Consider the following 25,400-nt stretch of genomic DNA (forward strand, 5'->3'; position numbering starts at 1 on the left):
TCTGATGGCAGAAGTAAAATATGTGGATCAACATTCAGTCTGCTTTAGTTAAGGTTAACTTTAACAACAATTCTCTTCCTCAAAATAAATAAATTTTTTAAAAAAAGAAAAAGGCTGCTTGGGTGACTCAGTCAGTTCTAAGTGTCTGACTCTTGATTTCAGCTCAGGTCGTGATCCCATGGTTCATGGTATCAAGCCCCATATCAAGCTGTCTGCTGACAGCATGGAGCCTGCTTGAGATTCTTCTCTCTCTCTCTCTCTCTCTCTCTCTCTCTCTCTCATTCTCTCTCTCCCTCCCTCCCTCCCCTCCTCCCCTTCTTCTCTCTCTTTCTCTCTCAAAATAAATGAATAAACTTTAAAAACAACAACATTTCCTAGCACCTTAGATGTTTCAAAAGCAACTAGGTTGACCCTGATTTTCTGTGATTAAATTATGATGTTGCCCTTTGGGGAAGAACACTCCTGTGTTTCACCTCTACTCAGTACTTTTCACACTGTGTGACCATATGTGTGTGGGTTTTTCCCCCAAACCAAGCAGTTCTCCAAACTCCTTGGACACCTTCAGTGTCCTACAGTTCAATTCAGTTTTGACACTATCTACCTGGAGAAGATAGCTTCGGATCCCACAAGTTAAGGATTCATTCCCACAAGAGCCCCTCTCTGTCCACTTTCTGACATCAATCACAAATCCAGGTTGTTACCTGTTCCTCTGAGGGCTGGCTATAAATCAGAGGTTTCCATGTCCCCCTCTTAGGGTCCAATTAATTTGTCAGAGTGGCTCACAGAACACAGGAAGACCGTTTACTTATTAGATTACTGGTTTATTATAAAAGCTGTAACAAAGGAACAGTCAGATGGAAGAGATGCATAAGGCAATGAATGGAGAAAGGGGGGCTGAGCTTCCATGCCCTTTCCAAGTATGCCATGTTCCTGGCATGAATCTGGAAGCTCTCTGAGCCCATAGTTGAGATTTTCATGAAGGCTTCATTATGGAAGCATGAATGATTAAATGATTGGCCTTTGGTGATTAAGTCAGTCTCCAGCCCCTCTCTCCCTGGAGGTCTAAGAGATAGGGCTGAAAGTTCTCACAAATCACAAGGTTCGTTCCCCTGGCAATCAGCTCCCATTCTTAGGGGACCTCAAAGTTATTTCATTAATCTAAACTCAGGTGTGGGTAAAAGAGGCTTGTTATGAATAACAAAAGACATCATTATTTAACCTTTATCACTGGAGCTATTTCAGGATCTGGGATAAAGCTAAATACATAATGAAAAATGTCTCTATAGCTCTTCTATAGGAAATTGCAAGAGTTTTTAGGAGCTATGTGTCAGGAACCTTGGATAATGACCAAAAGGTATATTTATTATTATTATGTCACACCAATTTGAAAACCAGTGTAAACTTCTGTTCTGGACTAGATAACTTGAAATCCATCTTCTACAAAGATGTGTAATAGACTTCTTACGTAGATTTATGTAATAGACTTCCTTTTATGTTTTTATTTTTTATTGAGGTATAATTAACACACAGTGTTGTGTTAATTTCAGGTATACAGTGTAATGAATGAACAGTTTTGTGCATTACTCAGTATTCACCATGATAAGTGTAGTCACCATCTATAACCAAGCAATGTTATTAAACTATTTTAACTATATTCCCAATGCTGTATTTGTCATCTTTGTGACTTACTTATTTTGTAACTGGAAGTTTGTACCTCTTAATCCTATTTACCTATTTCTCTAGTCACTCTACCATCTCCCCTCTGGCAACCACCATTTTGTTCTCTCTGTTTAGAAGTCTGGTTTTTTTTGGGGGGCGTCTGGGTGGCTCAGTTGGTTAAGCCTCCGACTTCAGCTCAGGTCACGATCTCACGGTCTGTGAGTTCGAGCCCCGCGTCGGGCTCTGGGCTGATGGCTCAGAGCCTGGAGCCTGCTTCCAATTCTGTGTCTCCCTCTCTCTCTGACCCTCCCCCGTTCATGCTCTGTCTCTCTCTGTCTCAAAAATAAATAAACGTTAAAAAAAATTAAAAAAAAAAAAAAAAAGAAGTCTGGTTTTTTTTATTTCCTTGTTAATTTGTTTTATATTCCAACTGCAAGTGAAATCATATAGTATTTTTCTTTGACTTCTTTCATTTAGCATAATACTATGTAGGTCCATCCATGTTGTTGCAAATGGCAAGATCTTATTTTGTTTTTAGGACTTGAGTAATATTCCATCACATGTAAATACTACATCTTCTTTATCCATTTATCTGTTGATGGACACTTGGGTTGCTTCCATATCTTGGTTAATATAAATAATGCTGCAGTAAACAGGAGTTCATATATTTTTTTCAAACTAGCATTTTTGTTTTCTTTGGGTAAATACTGCGTAGTAGAATTATTGGATCATATGGTATTTCTATTTTCAATTTTTGAGGAACCTCCATACTGTTTTTCACAGTGGTTGCGCCAATTTGCATTCCCACCATGCATTCCCCTGCTCTGATACAGAGCATCAGCCGTTAGATGATGACCTGAGCCAAAGTCAGATGCTTAACCGACTGAACCACCCAGGCACCCCGATTCTACCCATTTTTGACAAATATGATGAAATACCTCGTTGTGGTTTTCATTTGCATTTCCCTGATGTTGAGTGATGTTGAGCATCTTTTCATGTGTCTGTTGGCTATCTTATGTGTTTGAAAAATGTCTGTTCAGGTCCTCTGCTCGGTTTTTGATCAGATTATTTGGGATTTTGGTGTTGCATTGTGTAAATTCTTTACAAACTTTGCATATGAGCACCTTATCAGATACATCATTTGCAAATATATTCTATTTAGTAGATTGCCTTTTCATTTTGTTGATAGTTACCTTCACTGTGCAAAAACTTTTTATTTTGTTATGGTCTCAATAATTTATTTTTGCTTTTGTTTCCCTTGCCCAAGGTGACATATCTAGAAAAATGTTGCTATGGTAAATATCGGGAGAGATTACTGCCTGTGTTCTCTTCCAGGATTTTCATGGTTTCAGGTTTCACATTTAGATCTTTATCCATTTTGAGTTTATTTTTGTGTGTGGTGTAAGAAAGTGGTCCAGTTTGATTCTTTCATATGTAGCTGTCCAGTTTTCCCAGCACCATTTGTGGAAAACTATCTTTTCCCCACCGTACATTCTTGCCTCCTTTGTTGCAGATTAATTGACCATATAAGCATGGGTTTATTTCTGGGATCTCTATTCTGTTTCATTGATCTATGTGTGTCCATACTGTTTTGACTCTACAGCTTTGTAGTATATCTTGAAATCTGGGATTGTGATACCTCTAGCTTTGTTCTTCTTTCTAAAGATTGCTTTAGCTATTTGGGGTCTTTTGTAGTTATATACAAATTTTAGTATTATTTGTTGTAGTTCTGTGAAAAATGCTGTTGGTATTTTGATAGGGATTACATTGAATCTCTAGATTGCTTTGGATAGTATGGACTTTGTAGCAATATTAATTCTTCTAATCCATGAGGATGGAATATCTTTCCATTGGTTGTATTGTGTCTTTAATTTCTTTCATCAGTGTTTCAGAGTTTTGAGAGTAAAGGTATTTTACCTCCTTGGTTAATTTTATTTTTAGGTATTTTATTATTTTTGGTGCAATTGTAAATAGGATTGCTTTCTTAATTTCTCTTTCTGCTACTTTATATTGATGTATAAAAAGAGATTTCTGTATATTAATTTTGTAACCTGTAATTTTAATGAATTCATTTATCAGTTCTAGTAGTTTTTTTGGTGGAGTCTTTAAGGTTTTCTGTTTATAGTATCATGTCATCTGCAAATAGACTGCTTTACCTCTTCCTTACCAGTTTGACTGCCTTTTCTTTTTCTTGTATGATAACTGCAGCTAAGACTTCCAGTGCTATTTTGAATAAAAGTGGTAAGAGTGGGCATGCTTGACTTATTCCTGATCTTAAAGGGAGAGCCTCAGTTTTTCACCATTGAGTAAAAAATATTAGCTGTGGGTTTTTTATATATGGCCTTTGTTATGCTTAGGTATTTTGCTTGTTAACCTACTTTGTTCAGAGTTTTCATTCACGAGTGGACATTGTACTTTGTCGGAAGCTTTTTCTTCATCTGTTGAGATTGAGATGATCATATGGTTTTTATTCTTTCTCTTGTTAATTATAATTTATAATTTTGATCAATTTATAAATAATGAACCCCACCCTTGCTTCCCTAGAATAAATCCGACTGATCATGGTAGAACGGGTTTTTTAAGGTATTGTTGAATTCAGTTTACTAATAATATTTTCTTACAGATTTTTGTATCTGTGTTTTTCAGAGATTTTGGACTATAGTTTTGTCTTTTTATTTGTAGTGTGTTTTTTTTTTTTTTAATTTTTTTTAACGTTTATTTATTTTTGAGACAGAGAGAGACAGAGCATGAACAGGGGAGGGGCAGAGAGAGAGGGAGACACAGAATCTGAAACAGGTTCCAGGCTCTGAGCTGTCAGCACAGAGCCTGACGCGGGGCTCGAACTCACGGACCGTGAGATCATGACCTGAGCCGAAGTCGGACGCTTAACCGACCGAGCCACCCAGGCGCCCATGTAGTGTTTTTATCTGGTTTAGAATCAGAGTAATGCTGGCCTCATAGAATGAATTTCAGTTTTCCTTCCTCTTCTATTTTTGGAATAGTTTAAGACTAGGTATTAACTCTTCTTTAAATGTTTGGTAGACTTTGCCTGTGAATCCATCTGGTCCTGGCCTTTGTTTTCTGGGAGTTTTTTGATTACTAATTTGATTTTTGATAGACTTTTTAAAAATTTTAATGTTTATTTTTGAGAGAGACAGAGGGCAAGCAGGGGAGGGGCAGAGAGAGAGAGAGACACAGAATCTAAAGCAAGCTTCAGGCTCTGAGCTGTCAACACAGAGTCCAATGTGAGACTTGAACCCACGAGCTAGGAGTTCATGACCAGACCTGAAGATGGACACTTAACCGACTGAGCCACCCATGAGCCCCTGATAGACGTCTTTTAAATGAGTAGCTGAGCTCAAAATAAAATGCTCAGAGACCAAAAATAAATAGGTAGCTGAAAGAAGACGAGTGAACTATTTATTTGCTGTGGTCACTTTCACATTGGAGTTGCTGATCTCAGTAACCCCATTTCTTTTTTTTTTTTTTTTTTTTAATTTTTTTTCAACGTTTATTTATTTTTTGGGGGACAGAGAGACAGAGCACGAACGGGGGAGGGGCAGAGAGAGAGGGAGACACAGAATCGGAAACAGGCTCCAGGCTCCGAGCCATCAGCCCAGAGCCTGACGCGGAGCTCGAACTCACGGGCCGCGAGATCGTGACCTGGCTGAAGTCAGACGCTTAACCGACTGCGCCACCCAGGCGCCCCTCAGTAACCCCATTTCTTAGGAATTAGTGGTAACACAGAAACCGAAGATCCCAAGTAGGTTTACATGAGATAGAGAAATGGAATTGAGACCTACCCCCTTTTTGTAAAGTTAGAACCTCAGAGAACTACACCTTCAGTGAAAGGTGGATGAGAACAGTCTTTGTACCTCAGAACAAGATTGCCTGTTTTTTCTTGAGCTCTGGATGAAAAAATAATGATCTCCTCTGGGAATTCACCACCATATGCCTATTCTCACCCAGGTTTGGAGATAAACTTTATAATTCTTTGTAATCTAAAATTTCCCAAGCTGGGAACTCAAAACATAAGTAGTACTAAGCTACTGTCAATATTCTGGAATGCCAGACAGAAAGAAAACTAAACAACTACAGAGAAATCTATGTTCAACTAAGCCATAGTATATTCCAGTATATGGAGCCTCTTTGAAGATGAGTTCAGAGTACAAAATAGCAAGACAGGCAGTTCAGTGTGATGAAAGGTCAATGGATATAACAAATAATAGAATTAACCTCCAGGAATTTCAGATAATAGAATTATCAGATAGGGACTAAAAAACATAGATGTTCAAATTGAATTTTAAAAGAAGGAATTAAATATACAATATGGAAATAATTAAAAAGAATCAGGCAGATGTGATAAAGAACCAGTCGAACTTTTAGAAACGAAAATATCGTCTTAAAAATTAAAACTCAGTGGATAGATACAACTAGAGCAAGAATTAGTGAATTGAAAGAGCTGAGATTACTGAGACTACAACCTTTAGAAATTAGAGTAAGTATGAAAGAGAAATTAAAAGAAATACAAGCTTAAGTGAAAAGGTTCAATTCATGAGATTAAATTTCTGAAAGAACATTAGGAAAGGGCAATATTCCAAAAAAATTATGGCTGAGAATTTGTGATGAAACACAAGTTAGATTCAGTGTATGCTAAGTCTAAGATGTGATTTTACTGTATTTACAAACTTACTAAGTCAGCCTGTTACTGTTCTTTGGTTGCTGACAGAAAACATGAGATTCCTGAGTCAGAGACTTTATTTCTCTGAGTATGGTAAGAGGTGTGAGTATTATATTTGCCTTATTTCCTCTTGCCTTTCCCCAAAACCCACTAGTGTAGTGTAGAGGACTCAGTGGATGCCTGCACATGTAATGGGCTCCTTTTGATAAGAGGAACACTGAGCTTGGAAAACCTGTGCTTTTATAGCAAACAATTAACAGGCTTGTTCTTTGTCCCAGAGGGAAACATTACCTCATTCCTCCAGCTTGCACAAAGCAAATATAATCCTGAGAAATGGTCCAAGAATAGTTAAGATCCTTGGATTCATGGCATACCCAGTTGAGACATGTATAAAAAGTAAGAGACCCATGGAGGAGAAATCAATCTTGCAGGAAGCACACCATATTCTGAGCTAGGTAAATAAGAATAAATCCACAACTGGATATTTGTAGTGAAAAAAAGTTATCCAATTCATGGAAACTACCAGCAAGGAAAACTCTGGACTGAGAGTCTAGTTCTACTTTTGCCACTTGATAGGTAGATGAATGACCTAAGGAAAGTTTTTTACCTTTATGAGTTTAAGTTACTTATGTTAAAATATGATTATAAAAACACTCTACTTATCTTACAGGGCGATGATAAAAAGTTAAGCATTGAGAACTATAATTTGCTATTTTAAATAACAGAACTTGGTAGTTTTACTAATGATACTGTCATAAAGCAAAAGTTGTTATATTGTGCATCTGAAGTAAAAGCTAAGCCAACTAGTGTATCTCTTTAAAAATGTAATCTTTACTCCTTTAAGCTAGCATTTAATTAATATCCTGAAGACTAGGTTAGTATTCCCATGGCAAAACAGATTAAACAAAATCTCCAGCCATTTAGAGTACAAAAATACCACATATGATATTAAGGTTTGCTTCTTATGTAAATCCTATGATAGTAATTGAATTTAATATGGGCAGGTTTTCCTCTGTATATGTTATTTTTACTTTTGCTGTTCCATGACTCTGAAGGTTTTAACCTTAGAATGGAATACATTGGGAAAGTATTTTTTTTTACAAGGAAAACAATGTGTTTTTAGCATAATGCAAACTGTGACATGCTTCTGACTTAGAAGTGTATTTTACCAAACTAGTTGTTTATTTTCTAATATTTAATTTCTTATATTCTTCTTAACAGTGTGTAATATTGACTGAGATCAAACTTCCGTTGCAGAAGAAGATCAATAACTTTTGCCGTTCTCGGTGCCCTCCAATTAAGGTAATAATATTACTTAATAATGACATGTAGTTAAGCAAAGAAAGAACACCTTCACTGTTAAAATTTATAGCTTTTCAGTAGGTTGTGTAAGAAGTTCTTATGTACACGAGGACAATCACAGTAATATTTTTCTCTTTAATTTTGGCATTATTCATTTCCTGTTTTTAAAACCAAGATCTAAATTTGGCTTATAGCAAATTACCAAAACTGAGGAAGAATAAAGATGGGAATGGTAAGGATGGTAAACATTGAATTCATCATCTAACTTTAGATATGGTGTAATGGTGGTTTTCAAGAAGTTCATTGGTTCTTGCAACAAATACTCATTGAGCATCTTCTCCAAATACAATTCTAGGCACTAGGAATACATTAGTGAATAAGACATACAAATTTTCCTACTCAGGAAAATTACCATCCAGTAAGGAAGATATTTAATTGAAAAGCAAATAAATAACATAGTTTCAAGTCCTATGAAGAAAATAGCTAGGTAAAGAATATAATATCTGCATGATGTTGGGGTGGGGATCAGTGCTGGTTCTTTTAAATTGAAGGTCAGGGAACTCCTCTGAGGAGATAACGTTTGAATAGAACCCTGAATAATGAGAGAGAGCCAGCTATGGAAAGAGCATTCAAAGCATGAAGATCATCAAGTGTAGACTTGAAAGTATAAAAAAATTCGCTTGGTGTGTTTACAAACAGTAAGAAGCAAGCAAGACCAGAATGGAATTTGGGTAAAGAGGAGAGAGTAGTATGAGTAAAAGTTACCAGGGGATTATGTTCAGAGAAGTAATTAGAGGGCCATAACTTACATAACTTTGAGGATAGCTGAGTTTTAATCCCATGGGTTTTGACTTGATTTATATATACAGTGTGTGTGTTTGTGTGTGTGTGTGTGTGTGTGTGTGTGTGTGTGTGTGTCTGTGTCTGTGTCTGTGTCTGTGTGTGTGTGTATACATAGGAGAGAGAGAGAGAGAACGAGAGAACACACCCAAGCAGGGGAGGAGGCAGAGGGAGAGAATCTTAAGCAGACTCCATGCTCAGTACAGAACCCGACGTGGGGCTTAATCTCAACAGCCATGAGATCATGACCTGAGCTGAAATCAAGAGTTGGATGCTTAACCACCTGAGTCACCCAGGCATCCCTGATCTGATTTATATTTTTAAAAGATCACTCTGGATGTGCTGTAGGGAAAATAGTCTAAAGCAGTAGTTTTCAAAGTATGGTCGAAGGATGTTGAATATTCTTGAGATCTTTTCATGGGATCTGCAAAGTCAAACTATTTTCATAATATTACTAAAATGTTATTTGTTTTTTTTTACTCTGATTCTCTTCTGGGGTACAGCGGAGTTTCCAGAGTCTATCTAGATGACATGCAGTAGATATTACTGCTCTTATAGCTAATGAAATGTATGTGTGTATTCTTAACATTTTAAATGTTTCTCAGTTTTAATTTCTAACACAGCAAATACCAATAGGTATAACCCAGATAAATAGAAGTGCTTTCAGTCCTCAGTAATTTTTAAGAATGTGAAGGAATTGGGGTGCCTGGATGGCTCAGTCGGGTTAAGTGTCCAACTCTTGATTTTAGCTCAGGTCATGATCTCACAGTCATGACATTGAACCCCATGTCAGGCTCCACGCTGAGTGTGGAGCCTACTTGGGATTCTCTCTTTCCCTCTCTGTCTGCTCCCCCCCTGCATGTGTGCATGTGTGCACACTTTCTCTCAAAATAAATAAATATTTTAAAAAAAGAAGAAGAACATGAAGGAATCACAGAGCCAAACAGAAAGAAAGCCATTGAATTAATAAGAGAGTAGAGGCAACTAGGCCAATTGGAGGAAAATGCAGTAATCCAGGTGTGAGATGCTGGTAATTCAAGAGAGGTAGAAATAGAAATTTTGAGAAGTTAATGAATTTGAGATATCTTCTAAAAAAATGGCTTACAACTTACGAATGGATGAGTATGAGTTGTGAGGGAAAGAATGATCAAGAATGACTCCTAGATTTTTTCCAGAGTAACTGAGTCATGGTGACATTGGGAAGACCAGTAATAAGTTTAGATCAGAAAAATCATAAATTATCCTGTGCAGTTACATACATACCATTAACTCTAACTCCTTTGTGGGGTTATTTGTTCCTTTGAAAAAAGGAAAAAATTACTTGTTCTTTTGAGATAGGCAGTAAGCCAACTATCATACTCTATTAAATAGTTGCGCTAAAAATTTTTGGATTGTGGTATTTACATAGCATATTTACACTCTGTACATTTGTGCTATGGTTCACAATTTAAACAGATGAATAAGACATAGAATAGTAAAGTTAAAATCCCCGGGCATGGAAGTTTTACAAAATAATTACACTAAGTTATGAACTAAAATCTTTTGTTTATGTGATTGGTATATGTAATCCTATTTGAAAGTTGTTTTGAAGGGAAATTGTCCTCAAATTTGCAGCTTTTAAACTTAAAAAAATTTCTAAATTTCTGCTCATTTTTATATATATATCATATATGATTATATATATTAAAAAATGCTGTCTGTACCTATTTTAATGGTAAAGGCAATACATGATCCAGTAGGAGGTAGCCTTTTATTAGCTCTCTCATTACTTCATGTAATAGGTGGTATAAATTGTTTTAATGGGCTACATTTTTATATCCAAATATGAATAGACTTTAGTTTTTGTTTTAAAAAGTATCACTTTAGGGGCTCCTGGGTGGCTCAGTCGGTTAAGCATCTGACTTCAGCTCAGGTTATGAGCTCGGGGTTTGTGAGCTTGAGCCCCACGGTCAGGCTCTGTACTGATGGCTCGGAGCCTGGAGCCTTCTTCAGACTCTGTCTCCCTCTCTCTCTGCCCTTCCCCCGCTCGCACTCTGTCTCTCTGACTTTCTCAAAAATAAGTAAACATTAAAAAAAATTTTTTTAAGTATCACTTTACACAGGATCATATGTGTTACAGAATAAGAATTCTTTACTGTTAACTCAAAATGAAATTAGACACAAAAACATTTTCTTTAGAGATTCTTAGAATGGAGCATATGTGTTACAAAAATCACTTTTAATAAAGCATTAATGATTGTGGTTAAGAATATGATTTTGGGGGCACCTGGGTGGCCCAATCAGTTAAGCAGCCGACGTCAGCTTAGGTCATGATCTCGAGATTCTTGAATTTGAGCCCAGAGCTTGCTTGAGATCCTCTGTCTCCCTCTTTCTCTGCCCCTTCCCAACCCTCCCCACACCAATAAATAAATAAACATTAAAAAAAAAAAAAAAAAAAGAATCTGAGTTTTACCTTCCTTGCTTTGATGCATACTGTCAGTTCCTCAGCTCTTTTTCTATTTGTTGCCTCCATTTTCAACTTTTAGCTCTGTTCTCTTTTCCATTAACTCTACTACTGGTGAATGGATACTTCTTTTTTCTCAAATGAAAAGTAAAAATTCACTGCTCAAACCATTGAACCAAGATACTGGTTTCTTTCTTTCTTTCTTTCTTTTTTTTTTTTTTTGGCAGTATTTGTTTTATTGAAGTGGTGTAGAAATGAACCTGCAATATCTCTCAGGTGTGCCTGCAAAACCTAACTGAAGGTTTTTTATTGTTGTTCAACCAAAGCTTACCAAAGTTTCTAATTCTAAGATAGTGGATTTTATACAATTCCAAAATTTTTAATATTACTTAGTTTTCATCTGAATATAAATATATATACAAATTCACTAAGAGAATTTAGAGAATGTAGAAAAGTATAATGAAAATTTTACCTTTAAGCCCATCACCAGAGGTAACAGCTGTTAACATTGTACTGTATATATCCTCTATAATTCTATAAAGACGTGTGTACCTTTTTTATTTTTTTGCCACATTAGTATTATATTTATGTGCAGTTGTCTATTCTGTTTTTTCAATTAGTAATTTTTTTTCTTTTTTTTTTTTAATTTTTTTTTAATGTTTATTTATTTTTGAGACAGAGAGAGACAGAGCATGAACGGGGGAGGGTCAGAGAGAGGGAGACACAGAATCCGAAACAGGCTCCAGGCTCTGAGCTGTCAGCACAGAGCCCGACGCGGGGCTTGAACTCACGGACCGCGAGATCATGACCTGAGCTGAAGTCGGCCGCTCAACCGACTGAGCCACCCAGGCGCCCCTCAATTAGTAATTTTTAATAAAAACAAACTACAGCATGCAAACCTCAAATACTTATAGGTACAATTTACTTAAATTTTTTTTTAATTTAAATCCAAGTTAACATATAGTGTAGTAATGGTTTCAGGAGTAGAATTTAGTGAATTATGACTTACATATAACACCCAGTGCTCCTCCCAACAAGTGCCCTCCTTATTGCCAGTCACCCATTTAGCAACCCGTAGTTCTGTATATTTAAGAATCTCTTATGGTTTGCCTCCCTCCCTGTTTTTGTTTTTCCTTCCCTTCTGCTATGTTCATCTGTTTTGTTTCTTAAGTTCCACATGAGCGAAATCATATATTTGTCTTTCTCTGACTGACTTATTTCACTTAGCATAGTACTTGCTAGTTCCATCCACATTGTTGCAAATGGCAATATTTTATTCTTTTTGATCACTGAGTAATATTCCATTGTGTATATATCCTACATCTTTTTTATCCATTCATCAATTAATGAACATTTGGGCTTTTTTCATAATTTAGCTATTATCAAAAGATACCAGTTTCTTATGTACTTTGTTGGATTTTTAGGGCAAGGAAAGAATTTCTGTTATTTAAAAATCATAGAATGTACAATGATGACGTGCTGCATTTTTTAATTATATAGCACTAGATACCCAGTCTCAAATACCAATATCCTTGATTCTTGAACCACTTCACAGACAAATAATGTATTCTGTTTGTGATTCACTTTATATCCCAAAGGATAATCTTAATTATAAATAAAGTCATGAAGAGGCTTAAAATACTTGATGTGGGGTTTTTTTCTTTATATAAATAGATAAGCTTGAACTTCTTTTCATCATTTCACAGTTTATCAGTGCAGATGTACATGGAATTTGGTCACGGTTGTTTTGTGATTTTGGTGATGAATTTGAAGTTTCAGATGCAACAGGAGAAGAGCCAAAAGAAATTTTCATTTCAAATATAACGCAAGTATGATTATATATATATATTATTGTATATGTATATGAATGTTTTTTTTAAGGTTGATGTGAATACATTTTTTTTTTAGTTTGTTTTTTAAAAATTTTTTTTAATGTTTATTATTTTTGAGAGTGGGAGAGACAGAGCGTTGAGTGGGGTAGGGGTAGAGGGAGGGAGACACAGAATCCGAAACAAGCTCCAGGCTCTGAGCTGTCAGCACAGAGCCCGACTCAGGGCTCTAACTTACAAATCGTGAGATCATGACCTGAGCCGAATTTGGATGCTTAACTGACTAAGCCACGCAGGCACCCCGATGTGAATACATTTTTTAAAGGTGACAATAGCAAAATACTGTAATATGCAATATTTTTCATTTGTTTTATAATATTTTAAGGTAATTCATGAGGGAATGTTTTGTTAATTTCTTGATCATATTATATTAAAACTAAATTTAAGTTAGAATATGAGTGTCTGAATTCCTTCTAACATTAATAATCAATAGATCAGCATTTGCTTGTGATAAATTTTAATTTTGTTCTGTGTCGTGTTCCTATTGGGCATGAAGTGTGATTCAGTGTTTACTAAACTGTGTGTATTGTGTCAGATTGTAGATGTAGTGTGTCTTAAGTCACCTGGCCCAACACAAGCCTGTGGGGAGGATACACAGTTAGGTCACTATAGACAAAAGCTTTTCTAAAATTTTTTATATTTCTAAAACATTTGGAGAAGGAAAAAAAGTATTAGAATTAATTACCGTTAGATCAAAAAGTCTGAACTTTCACGTTCTCTTCAGGTAAGCTTAAGTTTTTTATTCCCTAAAAGAATTGGAGATATCATTGTGATCCAGTTTTCCTAGTTTTTTAAGTCTGAATCATTACTTTTACTTGCATTCTTTCTAATCAGTTTACATTAAAGATCAAAGAAACCAAATGTAAGGGAATGATAATAGTATTTGTGTTTCTATATTTATGCTTGATTTTTAAGCCCAGTGTAATGTTGCCTTTTCACCCCTTTTTAAGAGAAATGCATTAAAAAAATCATTCTGTGTCTCTGTGCTTACAGAATGATTTATTATTCAACCTTTAATCTTTGTGCTTGTTTTTAGTTTGTCCCTGCGAACATCATACAGTTAGAATAGAATAGGCTTCAGGAAATAGTTGGAATCTTGTATTGCATTGGTATTTTCTTTTCTTAAATAGTGTAGGCAGTATGAAGGTTATCCACAAAGAATTACAAAGTACCATAAATGTTCCCATTTAACTTATATGCAAAAGTATTTCTCTTTTTCTTTTTTTTTTTTTTCAACGTTTATTTATTTTTTGGGGGACAGAGAGACAGAGCACGAACGGGGGAGGGGCAGAGAGAGAGGGAGACACAGAATCGGAAACAGGCTCCAGGCTCCGAGCCATCAGCCCAGAGCCTGATGCGGGGCTTGAACTCACGGACTGCGAGATCGTGACCTGGCTGAAGTCGGACGCTTAACCGACTGCGCCACCCAGGCGCCCCAGTATTTCTCTTTTTCAATAAAGTCCTTATGAATTTTATTCTTCTTGAGATATTAGTAAACCCACATTATGTTAATTTTATATACATGTTTGTGATCATAATCTTAATTCTTACCCAGATCATTAAGCCACAGGACAATTTTCAGAATCTTCACAGTTAAGAAAGAAAGGATGATAATTCTCTTTAAGTTTTATGTAGATTAAATTATTACCACCTTACTCAACCAGTGTGTTGGATTATATGCATTAATAAGCAAATTTCTGGGCCTTGGACCTATCTCATCCATCCTCTTTGGTGAATAGGTCAGTTTCTTCCTATTTTTGTCCTGGTAAGCTGAGCTACACAATATTTTTTTATCCTTTAACATGTTGGGCAGCAAATTTTAAATTACCAGTTTTCTGGCTTTAAATCTCCATCCTTCTTGGGACACCTGGATGGCTAAGTCAGTTGAGCGTACAACCCTTGATTTTGGCTCAAGCCATGATCTCACAGTCGTGGGAATGTGAGCCCTGTGTCAGGCCCCTCACTGAGTGTGGAGACTTCTTGAGATTCTATCTCTCCCTCTGCCCCCTCAGCCACTTGAGCACTAACTTTCTCGCTCTCTCTGTGTCTCTCTAAAAATCAAATTTAAAAAAAAATTTAAGTCTCTGTCCTTTCTTGCATTTCTTTCATCTTCAAAGTTAGACTTGTCTTTTATGCACAGATTTTTTTATAACATGACTTTAAAACTTATATTTGATAACTTTGAATATTTTTTATAAGTCCAAAGAATCTGTATCTATAAAATATTTGAACTTCCATGTAGAATCTCCTTCTCCCCCAAACACAGAAATTATATTTTAAACATTCATAATAAAATAGTAAATTGATCATTATTTTGCAATAATTCTTAAAACGCTTGCTTTTACTAAGGAAGAAAAGGAATGACTTGGCATTTTGATTGTTTTGAGAATTTTATGATAACCTGGTCCATTTTGTGTGAGATTTGAAATTTGTGCAAAAAAGGAATACATGAACTTGTTTTTTTAGTAGAATTCTCTTATTTAGGCTAATCCTGGTATTGTCACCTGCCTTGAAAATCATCCTCACAAACTTGAAACAGGACAGTTTTTAATGTTTCGAGAAATTAATGGAATGACAGGGTTAAATGGATCGACACAACAAATAACTGGTAAGTTCCTGTGTTTTATTAATTCATTTATACTTATTCATTATTCAGCACGTTAATAGTTTAGACAGTATATTCAGTGTTGAGAACACTTCATCAGCTTAGACAAACATGATCTAATTCTTGGCCTCAAAACATTCAATCCAAGTGAGGACGTGTTAACATTAAGCAGTGATGTAAAGCGAGTGTAAAGACAGTACAGGCATTTCTGGGAACTCTAAACATGGCAAGGAAGTCTACCCGGTTTGGGTACAGCAGCAGTGGGGACAAGTATCTTGATTAAAATTTGAAGATTGCTTTGGCTTAGGAAAATGATGAAAAGAATATTCTATGCAGAGACCAACAGTAAGAGGCAGTTTGTTCAAGAAACTAAAAGATACAATATGGCAGGGCTGGCAGTGGGAGTTGATATGGCAAAAGTCTTAAGACATTTAAGAGGAAATTTGATAATCTCATATTGTAGGTAAGCAAAGAATCCAACATGGGCAACTTATTCACTTAAGGACTGCAGGTTTTGGAGAAAAGATGATGAGTACAGTTTAGGTTCGTTGAGTAAGGTGGCAATGAAGTATTCAGGTGGAGACATGTTTTTGTTAGTGGCTTGTATAAAAGGAATGAGTGGATGTTATTGCAGGCAAGTTTGTGGGTTTGTTGGCAAAAAGTTGAAGGAATTTGATTTTTATTTATTTATTTTTTTTGTAGACTAAGATGAGATCGTTGCCCAAAGGAGAGCAAAAGTGTCAAAGTCATAGATTTAAGGAGAGTTAAACATTTTAAAAAATAGACTATCAGGTTTAATTTAGTGCCCATTTGAAGTTGAAGATAGTGAATTTGTAGCAGTGTTAGTCTGCGTAATTTGTGATTTTTCTCCAGCCATGTTTAAAAGAGTCAAAGACAGTGCTAGACATCCTATAACTCAAAGATGGCATATTTACACTTGTTAGCCAAGAAGGTTCAGGTTTATCTTTAGGACATTTGAAAGTCTAATTATGTGATGAGTGTGTAGACTAGCAAATGGATTACTTTTTTTTTTTCTTGTAATGACTATAAAATGGATCCTTAGGAGAGGCAAAAATCAGTCCCTATTATGAATTCTTCATAATAACTTTGGATCTATAGTTGGTTAAGCATCTTTGATTACAAAATTACTGGATTTTGTTTCCCAGACTATATCCAGATATGTAAAATACAGGTTACATCATTAATATTAAAGAATTTGTATCTGTTTTTGTAAAAATTAACTAATCCTTTAGGATTATCATTTGTTGTTATTGTATTTGTTATCATTTGTTATTTGTTAAATCACTTAGGATTTATCATTCGTTATCTATGCAATGGGGGATTGTGATAGTTCAGAATCTTGAGGCTACAAACAAAGTGTTCCATTTGTCTGCCTATTCATTAACAAGTACCACATTATATTTAGTATTAATTGCATGTAATTAGTATCAACATATTATTAATGCCTTATAAAATATTCTAATATCTAGTAATAAGCATCTCATTATGATTATCCCCCTCTGAGTTTTCTTGGTAATTTTTAAGTCCTTAAGTTCACACTGGAAAAATAATCTATCTAGTTTTCCACACTTCCTCCCACCTCCAAAAAAATTTATAGTGGGATCTTCTAATTTTATAAATTAGGGAAAATTACCATCTTTATCATGATAAATCTTCAAGTTTAAATACTTATATCAGCATGTAATGGTTTTCTTATTTTTCTTTTAGTGGTATCACCATTTTCTTTTAGCATTGGTGATACTACAGAACTGGATCCTTATTTACATGGAGGCATAGCTGTCCAAGTTAAGACTCCTAAAACATTTTGCTTTGTAAGTATGTTTTTGTTTTTGGGGTTTTTTTTTTTTTTTTTTTGCTTAAAATATATTTCTTTGCGGAAGAATGGCAGAAGAGAAAAAAGTAATAATACTCAGTTAACCAAACAGTTAATTTAAGGGCTGAACAGATTTTGATTTTTAATTTGTACCCACTTTGAGGGAAGTGGATCAATTTAAGGAAATAAACTAATAACAACAAAAAAATTATAGCTAGAATACCAGTGCATATAAGTATATAAGTTGTTTACTTCAGAGGATCTATACTTTTGTGAATCATCAAAGAGTTGATCATATTTCTTACTCCCTAAGATAAAAGATGAAGCTAATATATATTTGAAAGATTTAACAAGCACTGAAACTCTATATGTTTTGTTTTATTAGTCAGTTATTCCACTTTAAGTGAAATTAAGTGGAATTAAAAATTAAGTCTAGCACAAAAAAAAAAAAAATTAAGTCTAGCAAGAAGACAATGGGGAATGGTAGCTCTTTTATATTTCTATTAAATCAAATTAGCCCAACCTTATTTATTTTAGACCTTGAGAGAGATGCATTGCTTTTAGTGCTCTATATTTTTTGTCAAGTAATCACTTGCTTGAAGTAATAGTTTTTGTTTCTGAAGTAATAGTTTTTGTTTCTATTAAGGAACCATTGGAGAGGCAGATAAAACATCCAAAGTGCCTTATTGTGGATTTTGGCAAACCTGAGGTAAATGAACACTTTGTAGGTTTGAGAGAGGCAGCAGAGAGGGCATGGGAATTGGTACCTTTCTGTCAGGTTTTTTTAATAAAGGTTGTATTCATATATCTAGAGTTGACTCCCAAGAATTAAAAACAGGGATTTATATCATAGAAAAATTTTAAGAATAGAAAAACATTTTACTTTTATAATATGTTAGCTTTGATAATTGAAAAACTATTTCAATAATTTGTACAAAATCTTACTAAAAGATTTTCTGAACCATATAGAGTTTTATATGATACATGTTTCTTCCTAAAAAACCTTGGAAGCATTTATTCTTTTGTTTTAAATCACTGAATATAATTTTGTAGCAGTGAATGCATTTGTGATAAGGAAAGAATAGTATTAACAGTTTCCAAATTTATAACTTGATGAAGAAGGATTAGGTGATTTTGATCTTATACAAATGTCTTGTTGGTGTTGTTTAGTTGATATTGCTCTGACTTTCATAGGAATAACCTACTAAAAACTGGTTATATCACCGGAGATTGAAACTTGGATCTGTTGCTTAAATATAGCTTTATGGCCTTGAAGTCAAGTTGTTTAACTTCTCTAAGGCTTAGCTTCCTCATGTGTTAAATACAGATAATAATAGTATTAATCTAATTAATTTATTATAAGAATTAAATAATTTTTAAAGTGTTAAGCACATTGCCTGTCATATATTATGAACTCAGTAACTGTTGAACAATTTTTAATGTTCCAAATAGGCACCTTTACAGATTCACACAGCTATGCTTGCCTTGGACCAGTTCCAGGAGAGCTATAGTCGCAAGCCAAATATTGGGTAATGTTCTTCATTTGAAATAACTTTTTTTCCTTATTATAAAAACAGTATTTGGGAAATTATAATTTAAAACATTTAAACTAAATGTTTTAGTTTAGAAACTAAAGTTTAGTAACTAAAGCCCTTCATAGTTGCAACACTACTAGATACACTGAACTCTATAAACATTTATTATGACCTGGTCTTTTTTCTGGTGGGAGTGGAGAGATCAATTCCTAAAAATGGAATTATGCTCAGTAAGAATTTTTCCATTTTGAAATCTTCAAAAGCTACTTTTTAAACTTTTTAAAATAAAAAATCTGAGAATTATTGAATGATGAATCCACTATGTAACTTTTTACTTTCTGGTCTATTAAGTCAGAAGTACTGTTGCAAAAAGTATTTGCCTTGTCTATTTAAAACCATTATCCTATTTATATACTATCCTTAGGTAAACGTGATTTTTAATTAATGTATTTATGAGTCCATTACCTTCAAGTCAGGGAAGCACTTCATGCTACCTGCTGGCAAAATTCCACTTTTTTTCTTACAGATTTCTTGAATTTTAGTTTTGAATATGACTTACTGTTTATGGCAATTAAGAATATTGAAAGTGGGGTGCTTCATGTTGAATCCTAGGTGCCAGCAAGATTCAGAAGAACTCTTGAAACTAGCAACGTCTATAAGTGAAACGCTAGAAGAGAAGGTGAGTATTCAAAGTTAGGACCATCAAAAAAGGTGTAACATGATAAACATTCTATATATTAATATTCTCTTACCTTTCAGATCCCAGTTTTGCTGCTTATTGACTCTGTGACAGTAGGCAAGTTACTTAAATTTGTTCTGCTTTAGTTTATAAATCTATAAAACAGGGTTATCCTGTCTCTGAGTGTTACTGTGAACATTAAATGATTTAATTTTGTGAAGCGCTTAGAATCTGAGTCTATGGCATATAGTAATTACTATTTTCTGCTCCTGCTATATTTTTAGTGTTAGTATTATCTCTTCTGATTAACTTTGTTAACCCACTGAAACTCACTGTATAGCTGTAAGTTTTCCTATAAATCATCTTTTTCCACTATATATTCATATCTCTTAATTGCATTTTGCATATCATGTTTGGACATATCACCTAGAAAACGATTTTTTCATGTCATGGTGCCAGTGCTTGCTGGCCAGTAGTTTCATTTTAGCAGATAACAACGTTAGCAGTGTTTGTGCACTTAGTTGAAAATTTTATAGTTTTCATATAGTTTTTTATAGTTTTATAATTTTATAGTTTTATAGTTTATGGTATAAAAATGAGGGGGAAGTGTGAAGTCTTAACATTAGTGGTTAAGAATAATATGATCTCATATTTTATGTGATTAAAACAAAGGAAATAACAAATGAACTGAAAACAGTGAGTCATTAACCACAAGTTAAAGACCTTTTATGTATGCGTATTTAGTGGTTACAGAAAAGTGCGAAAAGCTAGAAATAGATTGATGAAGTCTGTGATTACAAGGAATGATATGATTAGGGATTTATCAGATTTGTTGAGATAAAACTTAGATATAGAAAATTTCACCCTTTTTAGATGTACAGTTATACAAAAATTTGTAGACAATTGAGCTGTGCACCATTAAAGTGTATAGTCATATATCTACCACGATAATCAAGATGTAAAACATTTCCATAAGGCCAGAAAATTTCCTCATGCCTCTTTATAATCATCTCCCTCTCCCCCAGCCAAACCATGGCAACCAGAATATTTTTGCCTTTTTTTAAGAATGTCATGTAAATGGAATCATGCAATATGTAGCCTTTTGAGTCTGGATTTTTTTTACTAATTATAATGAACTTGAGTTTAATCCATGTTGCATGTTCATTCCTATTTATTGGTTGAGTAAGTAGCCCATTGTATAAGTGTACCACAGTTTTTTTTTCCCTGTACCAGCTGGACATTTGGGTTTCCAATGTGGGCAATTATGAATAAAGCCCCTACAAACATATGCATACAGATTTTGGTGTGGACATATGTTTTTATTTTTCTTGGGTAAACACGTAGTGGTGTATTACAGAGACAAATGATAGATACAGGTTTAGTTTTATAACAGACTGCCAAATTGTTTTGCAGAGTAGCTATACCATTTTGCATTTCCACCAGAAATGTATGAGATTTTGAATTGCTCTGTATTCTCTCTATAATGGTGTATTATCTATTTGTTTGACTTTAGCCATTTTAAAGTGTGTGCATTGATATCTTGTTTTGGTTTTAATTTCCATTTCATTGATCATTATGAATTTGGTATCTTTTCATTTGCTTATTTGCCACTCATATCTCTTCTTTAATAAACTGTCCTTTTAAATCTTTGTTTTTTAATTAGGTAGGTTTTCTAATTGATTGAGTTCTTTATATATTCTGGATACCAATCCTTCATAGGATACATGTTTTGCAAATATTCTCTTCTAGTCCATGGCTCATCTTTTCATTTTATTACAGTGTCTTTAAGGAGCAGAAGCTTTTAATTTTGATAAACTTCAGTGTATCATTTTTTTGGTATGTGTTTTATACCTTCTTTTAAATCTAAGGTCACAGTTTCTGTCCTGTGTTTTCTTCCAGAATTTTTATAGTTTTGTGACTTCATTTTTGTATGCCATGCAAAGTATACAAGTGTAGGTCAAGTGTACACAACTATACATTTTTAATTCATTGGACACAGTTTTATACTTTTGTGAGTTCATTTTTTCATACTTTGCCATGTATAGATCAAGATTAATTTTTTGGTATGTAGAATATCCAGTAATTCTAGCCCATTTATTGAAAAGATAATTCTTTCCTTATTCTATATTCTGGGTATTCTTTGTCAATAACTTATTGACCACATATGTGTAGGGCTGTTTCTGAACTCAATGTTTTATCTTCCATTGGTTGTTTCTGTCTTCCATTGTTTTTTGCTAATATCATCCTATCTTGATTATTGTAGCTCTGTGGTAACTCTTGAAATCAAGTTTGGTCTCTAGTATATTTCTCCAAAGGAGCTCAGAATTACGTTTTTTCTGAGTTCTTACATGTTTTAAGTATTTTTGGTAGCCTCCATACTTGAAAGGCAACTTGGCTGAATATAACATTCTAGGCCTTACTTTCTTTAGTGGTATCTTACTGTTGAGAAATAATGATGCCACCTTAATTTTTTACTCTTACAAGTCTAGCCTTTTTGCCTTGTAGTTTTGTATGTTTTTTTCACCTGTAAAGTGTATAATTTTAACTGATTGTATCTCAGAGTTGATCATTCAGTCCATTTTTCCCATATTATGAGCCCATTTTAATACACAGATTCAGATTTTCTTTTATTTTTTTCCTTTTGCGGGGAGAGGATTGGTGGTGGAATGGATTCCTTTAGTATTTAGTTGAATTTCTGATTGGAGGTGAGGTTTTTTTGTTTGTTTTCCCACATCTCTCAAGTGTTCTTTAAGGATATAATTCACTCAATCAGATTTCCACTGCCTTATAATTAGTTTGGAGGAGAAATTTTCATTGGCTGAAATGTTTTGATTCTAATTTTCTGTTTACTTCTTACATTACTTTTGTATAGTAAACTGTTTTTTGCCTATTTTGGGGGCAGGATAAGAGTTTTGGGTGCTTTTTTCAGATTTGTACTTCTAAAACTCCTTGTTCCCTTAGGATACTAGAAAGGGGTTTCTTTAATGGTTGGGTTTGTTTGGTTTTGGTGGTTAGGTATTGGTGTCTTGTAGATCTCTTTGATTTCTGCCAAATCATTAATTTCCTCCCTTCTTAACTTAGCCTTCTGCGTCAAAGAATGTCGCCCTTTTTCTATTTACATCATTGCCTCCCACTGAAGTTCTTTCGCCATAGGCAGTGCTGAGATCTGCCAGATTACATACGTGTTCAGTACTTTTTGCACTTAGTGCTAGGGCTTCTGTTTTCTCAGGATGATTTTGACTGTGGTTTGTCACTGTTCTCTTTTCATTCTCTTTTCTGTGGTTACACACTTCCTGCTCTCTGTGAAGGCTTATAGCATTGTGACGTCCAGAAGTAGTTTTGTTGGAGTTTGGTACTTATTTTTCTATTTACAGGTAATTTGAAGTTTATAATACTCTGTTTTCTAGTGATCCTGAAACCCTGCCACTGGTTTATTTCTCTTCTTTTGGATATGTATCTGTTTTTAGAGATTGTTTAGGCAAATTTAGATTTGAGCTATTTATCCTAGGGCAACCAAAAATTCCCCAGATTTGAGTGTTTCTTTTTTTTTTTTTTAAATATTTATCTTAAAAATTCTTTACTTAATTTGACAATGCAAAAAATGTTCACTATGTTCATAGATTTTAACTGTTCTAAACTGTTTAGAACTGTTTAGAACTGTTTAACTGTTCTAAACTTGGTTTCCATAGAAACCATTTGAAAATATTTTAACTTAAATAAATGCTAGAAACTGTGTACCTTTGTCATATTTCGTATCTATATTATTTTCTTCAGTTAACTTCAGTCCAGTGAATGACATTTTCCATTTTAAATTCCTATTTCATAATGAACTTAACATTTCCAAATTTGAACTCACAAACATATTTCCCCTTCTTTTTCCAATAACTCCTCATATTTTCTAGTCTGTATCAAAATTTGTCAGAGTATCTTTGTTCAAAATTCAGAGCTACTCCCACTCATTCGCCCATCTTTGGGTTTTCTCCTCTATATCTGTTTAATCATTGTGGCTGTAAAGAAGTTTTTGGAAATATTTCTAATCTTTATGTCTGCCTTCATTGTAGCTTAAGGTCCTCATACCTTACAACTTTTTCATTGAATCGGCCCCAGAACTGCTTACTTAAATTGAAATTATTCATCTCTCTACCACTCTGCTGCTGTATTATCCTACTTCTTTCATCATATGAGTTTTCTTCTCAGAAGCATCCAATGCTTCCTTTATTTTTTCTATCATGTCCAAAGTCAGCCATGGTCTTTGGTGTTCTTCATAGTCTAATCATACTCTAACATATGATCTTATTTTCTTCCTCTCATATAAAACGTGCAAATTCATTGCAGCTTTTTCAGTTTTACACACATTCCTTCTTCTTTGAGTTGCCATTTTCCCTGAACTGAATCCTTTCCACTTCAATTCTAATGCAATTCATTCTTCAACACTTAGTTCAGATTTAAAGTTTTCCATATCCTTCTCTGCTCATTGTATCCATTATTTATCCTTTCCTATTCAGAACTTCTGCAGGACTAATATTTTATTTTTTTGACATTGTATTTTGTATAATTTATTTATTTTTTATAATTTACATCCAACTTAACACATGGTGCAACAATGATTTCAGGAGTAGATTCCTTAAGCCCTTACCCATTTAGCCCATCCCCCCTCCAGCAACCCTCTGTTTGTTCTCTATATTTAAAAGTCTCTTATATTTTGTCCCCCTCCCTGTTTTTATATTATTTTTGCTTCCATTCCCTTATGTTCATTCTTAATTAAAAAATAATAGAATCTTGGGAGATATTGTAACCTACTGGTAAGTTAGACTTTTAGGGCTCAGATTCTAGTTTCACTTATTAGCTATAAAATCATAAGGAAATTGCTTTTTCAAACTTCAGTTTTCTAATCTGTATGATAAAAATTATATTTCCTAGGATTATTTTGAAAATTACATGTGGACTTAATAGACAACTCACACTAGGTGCTCACACAAATTACCTGCTTCTCTTTGCATTCTCATCATTATTTTTAATATTATCACTACACCAGTATCTCTGCATTCAGAAAGGGCACAGCTTAAATGAAATTATAATCAGAGTTGAGTTTAGTGCTAAATAGTTGAAAAATAATGAGATATAGAACACTGAAATGGAGTGAGTGGAATAGTAAGTAGATAGTAATGTCTTTTTGTATCACAAATATCTTTGAGAATGTAATAAAAGCCTTCTATTACCCCCTAAATGCACAAGTAGTGTTACTTTACATAGGATTTCAGAGCAGTTGAGCCCTATTTGAATCTTAAGGTTAAGATTCAGGTTACTAATGTTGAAAGAACAGGAAGAGAAAGAGAAGCCAGAGGTCATGAAAAGATCTTTCTCACAAATAAGAAATTGTGCTAAAACAATAGCTCCAGAATCCAATTCTCCAATATTTCCTTTAAAATGCTAATAAACAAATCTTATTTCAAGGACCATCATTTCAGTTTTTAAGTATGATAATGAGAACTTTATGATGATCGGCTCTTAAATATGCAAAATTACCATGTTACTCTCACTTTTTTTCTAACAATGTTAGTGCCTCATTATTTTTGACTCTTTTTTCTTTTTTTTTTTTTTTTTTTTTTTTTTTTTTTACTACTTCAGACTCCAGCTAAAAGCTCCTTATTTTTTTATGGATCAGTTTATTTTTATCTTCATTTATTTGGGATCAAGATTTTCCCATAGTTTCCATTAGAACAGTTTTTTAAAATTCTAGATGTTTATAAATACTGACTGACATCACAGAACTGATCTTTGACAAATGCTATAAATGGTAGATGTTCCAGTTAATCTTAAATTTTGCCCTAGTGTAACATATAGATTCAAAAAGCAAAAATGGGCAGTTACTGGTAAAGAGAAATACTGCTTAGGGTAACTAATATGCACTTGGATCTTTTATTATGAGATTG

At 34.1% G+C, this 25,400-nt stretch overlaps 1 protein-coding gene across 2 annotated transcripts in view; it reads left to right on the forward strand.

The window, feature by feature from the left end:
* UBA6 (ubiquitin like modifier activating enzyme 6) overlaps nucleotides 1–25,400 on the forward strand; it is a 91,437-nt gene that overhangs the window by 33,818 nt on the left and 32,219 nt on the right. For both annotated transcript variants that reach the window (XM_043572571.1, XM_043572572.1), the window contains 7 exons: nucleotides 7,562–7,642; nucleotides 12,632–12,754; nucleotides 15,299–15,422; nucleotides 17,148–17,251; nucleotides 17,900–17,962; nucleotides 18,706–18,782; nucleotides 19,401–19,467. In XM_043572571.1, coding sequence (XP_043428506.1) covers nucleotides 7,562–7,642; nucleotides 12,632–12,754; nucleotides 15,299–15,422; nucleotides 17,148–17,251; nucleotides 17,900–17,962; nucleotides 18,706–18,782; nucleotides 19,401–19,467 — 639 coding nt within the window. The remainder of the gene's footprint in view (nucleotides 1–7,561; nucleotides 7,643–12,631; nucleotides 12,755–15,298; nucleotides 15,423–17,147; nucleotides 17,252–17,899; nucleotides 17,963–18,705; nucleotides 18,783–19,400; nucleotides 19,468–25,400) is intronic.

Source organism: Prionailurus bengalensis, chromosome B1, assembly GCF_016509475.1.
Source record: "Prionailurus bengalensis isolate Pbe53 chromosome B1, Fcat_Pben_1.1_paternal_pri, whole genome shotgun sequence".
NCBI classification, from domain to species: domain Eukaryota; kingdom Metazoa; phylum Chordata; class Mammalia; order Carnivora; family Felidae; genus Prionailurus; species Prionailurus bengalensis.